Source organism: Strix aluco, chromosome 5 (assembly GCF_031877795.1).
Source record: "Strix aluco isolate bStrAlu1 chromosome 5, bStrAlu1.hap1, whole genome shotgun sequence".
Classification (NCBI taxonomy): Eukaryota; Metazoa; Chordata; class Aves; order Strigiformes; family Strigidae; genus Strix; species Strix aluco.
In genome coordinates, this window is record NC_133935.1 from 7,590,831 (window position 1) to 7,596,016 (window position 5,186).

The following is a 5,186-nucleotide window of genomic DNA, read 5'->3' on the forward strand; positions in this document are numbered from 1 at the left end:
CAAAATTCATGTAGTGAGATAAGCTATTGGGAATTCAGCCTCAAAAAAGCCCCAAGTGATTTTTACCCTGTCTGTTCAGTGCTGTTAGACTGAGCTGCTACTTTGACTTCGGAGTAAGATACTGAACTTGGTTTTCTTCCCATTTTACTTCACACTGAAGGAACAGCAAAGGAATGTTTTCTAATACTACATTTAATAATATTCCTAAACTGAGAGTTTGCAAAGAAGCAGGGAACTTAAGAGGAAGCAAAGTTCTCTTGCTTACTGTTATTATTGCTTCACTGTAGACATACTGTCCGTTTGTGTCAGAGGACTACTCCCTGCTATTATACTGTGCTTTGGGGATTACAAAGGGGAAACGGTTTTGTTACTTTTCTCACCATTCATGTCAGATTTCTTTACATCAATGACTTCTTTCTAGATGAGAAACTTCATGATGAATGAAACCAAAGTGATGGAGTTCATCTTGATTGGATTTTCAGACTTTCCAGATCTGCAGATTCCATTATTTGTCTTTTTTTTCCTGACTTACCTGGCCACCCTCACTGGAAATGTCCTGCTAATGACAATTATCAGGGTTCATCGTCATCTTCACATCCCCATGTATTTCTTCCTTTCCATTCTCTCTTTGTCAGAAACTTGTTACACATTTTCTATCATTCCCAAGATGCTGGTAAATCTAATAACAGAAGAAAAGTCCATTTCTTTTACTGGTTGTGCTGTTCAGATGTTTTTCTTCATTGGCTTTGGAGGCACTAACTGTATGCTTCTAACAGCAATGGGGTATGACCGGTGTGTGGCTATATGTAAACCTTTACATTACAGAGTCCTCATGAACGACAGAGTCTGTATTCAGCTGGTGGCCTTTGCAACAGTGACTGGCTTTACTTTGTCCCTGATAGATACCTACTTTATCTTCACATTGCCTTTCTGTGGAGAGAAGGAAATTAATCACTTCTTCTGTGACATGGCTCCCGTCATTCAGGCAGCTTGCACAGAAAATAATGGAATCGAGATAGTGATTTTTATTTTCTGCATTGTGGTTGTGTTTGGCTCATTCTTGCTGATTCTTCTCTCATATGTTTTGATCTTCAACACCATCCTCAAGATCCCCTCTACTAAGGGCAAATGTAAAGCCTTTTCCACTTGTGCCTCACATCTCACTGTGGTTATTGTGCACTTTGGGTGTGCCTCCATCATCTATTTAAGGCCCAAATCTGTGTATTCCCTAGAGAAGGACACTCTGATTTCTGTCACTTACACTGTGGTGACACCCTTGCTGAACCCTGTGGTTTATAGCCTGAGAAACAAGGATGTGCACTTGGCCCTTCGGAAGAGCCTGGGAAGAAACCTGTGTGCATGGGTGAGGTGAAGGGAGCTCCTTGAAGTTCTGGTGTGAATGGGCTCTCCTCTCAGGTGGATGGCTTTTTTTGTACTGTGGTGCTGAAAAAGGGGGTACAATTCAACTCAGAATAATGCTGGATATCAACCTGGATAATTCTATGATAATCCATAATAGGAGAAATTACATTAATAAAGCTGACCTGCAGCCACCACTTGCTGCCAGCTATGTTGCATACGGTTTTGAGCTGGTAAGGGACCTGAAAAGAATATTGTGATGTACTGAAGAATAAAGAATTACCATGGTACCTACAACATTTGGATAATTGGGTCTGTAAGAGAGTTTCATTGTCTTCGTTGTCATTTCTTAAGCCCACACTTCCTACACACACAGATGCATAGAAGAAGTTAGACTAGAAGGGACCTCTGGGTGTCACCTGGCCCAGCACCCCATTTCTGAAGCAGAGTACCTCCTGACACACAAGTGCATCATTCTTGCCAGGCCCTGAGGTCACCAGTGTGTTCCTGAAGAACATGACTCATTTCCTCATTTTGTACCACCCTACAGAGGGAAAAAGAAGAATGGTTGTGTCTTTATGACCCAGGTGGTTGTAGAACCGTTCAATGAAGTATGAGTTTTCTTCAGCCCAGCTGATGATGGCCTCTTCTCTGGGAACAAAGCTCCAGGAGTTTCATCAGATTTATGACACAGCATGCCGCTGGGCCCCCGAGGGGGTGGCTGTTAGCTCCATGACCATTTATGCTCCAGTCAAGTTGAGACTGCTGGAGAGCACAGCTGGGCTTGTGACTCTTCTCCTCTTGGCCAGTTGGTGTGAGATCGAGGAACGCCTTGCTCATCTGGAGTGTGCTGGTTCTCTGAATGCAGGGAAACAGACTGGCTCTCTTACACCCTTCCACTCTATGTTGGTAGGTTACAGGCCATAAACCTGAAGCACGGCCAGAGTAAAGGACAACAGTGACTGTGACTTGCTCTTGCTGTTGTGATTGCACCCATCATCTGGGTGGGAGAAAAATAAAGCTGTTGTTAAATCCAACCAGGGAGTCAATCTGTCTCTGGTTCTCCTCTATCAGAAAGCCTCTGCTCTAGTTACAGCCCCCAGAAAACACCATCATACCTGAAGGTTGGGCTGGCTGCACACACCCATAGTAGAGCTTGAGGGACCAGTATATATCTGCAGGATGCAGATCCAACATCTTGCTCAGGGGCTGGGGCTTTTTCTGCTCAGGCCTGAGGCTTACTTCCACTTGCCTCCCTCAAGATCTTCTTCCCTGGTCATATTCAGCAAGATTAGAAGTAAAGACCAAGTCACTTGGTGCCCATGTAAGTACCTCTTTCCCATCTGAGAAAGATGCTGTTTGAATCTCATGTTTTCCCTCCTGCACACATGCAATCTAAGCCCTGCTAAAATCACCTTCTTTCTAACCACATCGCAAACCACATTAGAATAACTTGCTCTGAGCATGCACTTTTGTGAACAACTCCAAGCATCCCTCAAGATTTTTCCCATTTCTTTTCAAAAACTGCTGCACAACATAGCCCTGACTCATTAGCACAAGTGACTGAGGTCACTACAAGGAAGTTTATCTTTAATGACATTTTGCTTTTGAAATTATCTGTGAGCTTAAGCCCTCCTGAGATTGAGTTCTTGACAATAGGTCTCCCATTTGGCTAGAAAATGTGCTCTGCCCACTGTTCTGTTCCCCTGGGCTGACTAGGCTGACCCAAGCCAAGCGCACAAGATGTGGGTGCCTTTCTTTCCAGACCTGCCTTCAAATCACAGGGCATGATTGCCATCACAGGTCAGGACTTCAGGAGCTTCAGCTTCCACAGTTCAACAAAGAGCAGGTCCACAAGGGCATCTAAGCATCTAAACTACAGCTAATTTTTGGTATGCTGCACAATCAGGTACTTTTTCCCCATCTCCACCTGCTCAGAGTTTTCTGAGTTAGTTTTGCAGTTTTCGGAGAAGCAATCTCTGCTTGATTTGGTCTTTGGGGACAACCTCTAGGGTTTGAGGTTTGGGGTTTGGGGTTTGGGGAGGGATCTCACAGTGGGTGTCTGACAGGAGTCACTTCTTCCCTCAGATGGCAAGGGAAGCACAGCTGAAGAACACAACAGGAAAGGGAGGAGCATCTAAAGGTGGAGAAGTGGATGGAAGGATGGAAGAACGCAGGAGGAAATGGCTGAGAAGGGAACTGAACCTGTGCTGAGTGAAGGGTGAAATCCCAGCTTCTGTCTGACAGCGACTGGGCAACAAGTGCTACAGCAGCAGCGGTGGCTGTGCCCGAGCTGCCAGGAACGCAATACACTGCCAGAGCCCGAACCGTGCACGTGGGTCACACAGCCCTACTCAGTACTTCGGGCAAGGGAGCTGCGGGCCGAGGCTCTGCCTGCCCAAACGGCACAAGGGAGGGTCCCGTGGCACCCGGAGAGGAGCCGCACGAGGCATCATTAAGGAGTCCACACTTCAATGATAACAAGTCTGAGGGGGCTTCCGCAAGGGACACGAGTGACTCCCCAGTGCCGTTGTTGGGCTGTGACACAGGCCACAGTGGGGCTTGTTAAAAGTTAAGAGTTCTTCTTTTACAAAGCATTTACACATGTGCTGGTGACAATGTTAGGGGCTGGCGGCACAGGGCCACCAGACAGTGCTCGGTGAAGCCCCTGGGGCTGTGAGCAAAGCCAGCACAACAACAGCCAGTTCCTCCCCCAAGCCGAGGCCAGGTGATGAGCTCTGCTGTCACCTTCCCTGGCCACAGGCAGCCAGCACCACCCGTTCTGCAGCTCTGCCCTTCTGCCACAGCCCCAGGGTCTCTGGGCACGGCTGCTGCAGGCACGAGAACGCAGGCACGGCACATGCAGTGAGGGAAGAAGGCTCCAGCATCTCGCTGTGACTCCCACCTGCCTCCCTGCCCTGTCCCCTCATGTGCATGAGAAATACATCACTTCTCCTGTTTGCAGGCACACACACAAATGTTTCTACACATCTAATTCAATGGCATCTTGTTGGGAATTAATGCTCAGCTCGTGCTGGTTTTACTCTGAATCCAAAAATGTCTTACCGTGGTTGGGACTGCTAAACTGCAGACAGGATCCAGAAACAAGAGTGACCCTTTCAGAGAGACCAAAACTGCCCCATTTCATTTCTTTATGCATGAAAGGGTTAACACAGAGGGCTTTTCCCTCTCACTGCCTCTTCCTCTGCTTGTCCCAGCATTAAATGCGGGACTTTGTCCTCTCCCACTTTCCCATGTTGCCCCTGATAATTCTCCCCATGGCTCTAGGATCCCCTTTTGTCCAAAACATTGAATCTGCAACTGTGAGCCACTGCTGACTCCTTTCCTTCTCCGCATTCATTTCATTTCCTCCTTTGCATCCGTTTTTTCTCCTTTCACGTGCCTTGAAGGCTCTGAAAATCCCTGGTGCCATTTTGAGCAAGGTCTGGACATGCCCCCTCTGAGTCCCTCTGCCCTGCCAAAGCTTGGCTCTGCCCACAGCCCCACTCACTACCCAGTCCTGCTGTTAAGGTTTCTCCCACAGTGCCCCATAGAGTGGAAACAAGCCCTCTCGTCTGGAGATGCCTGCTTCATCCCGTCACCCCCATGCCAGAGAAAAAGAGCTGTTCTTCTCACGTCACATAGAATGGGGAACCACTTGCAGAGAAGACTGGAAGTCACTGAGCCAACGCAGCCATTAGGATTATCTGGCTGTGAGCCCGAGGGCTTTTCTGCCCTCCCCACCCAGGAAGGGCAAACGCTGCTGGACTGCAGGACACTTGCTGTCTCTCTCATATTCCCCCTTGGGATCTTGAAAGAAGGACATA

The 5,186-nt window shown here is 47.7% G+C and overlaps 1 protein-coding gene across 1 annotated transcript; it reads left to right on the forward strand.

Moving 5' to 3' along the window:
• The first annotated feature begins 421 nt into the window (after positions 1-421).
• On the forward strand, positions 422-1,372 carry LOC141924003 (olfactory receptor 10T2-like). Its single transcript, XM_074825809.1, has one exon. It carries the CDS (start codon positions 422-424, stop codon positions 1,370-1,372), a length of 951 nt encoding a protein of 316 aa, XP_074681910.1.
• Positions 1,373-5,186: the final 3,814 nt, after the last annotated feature.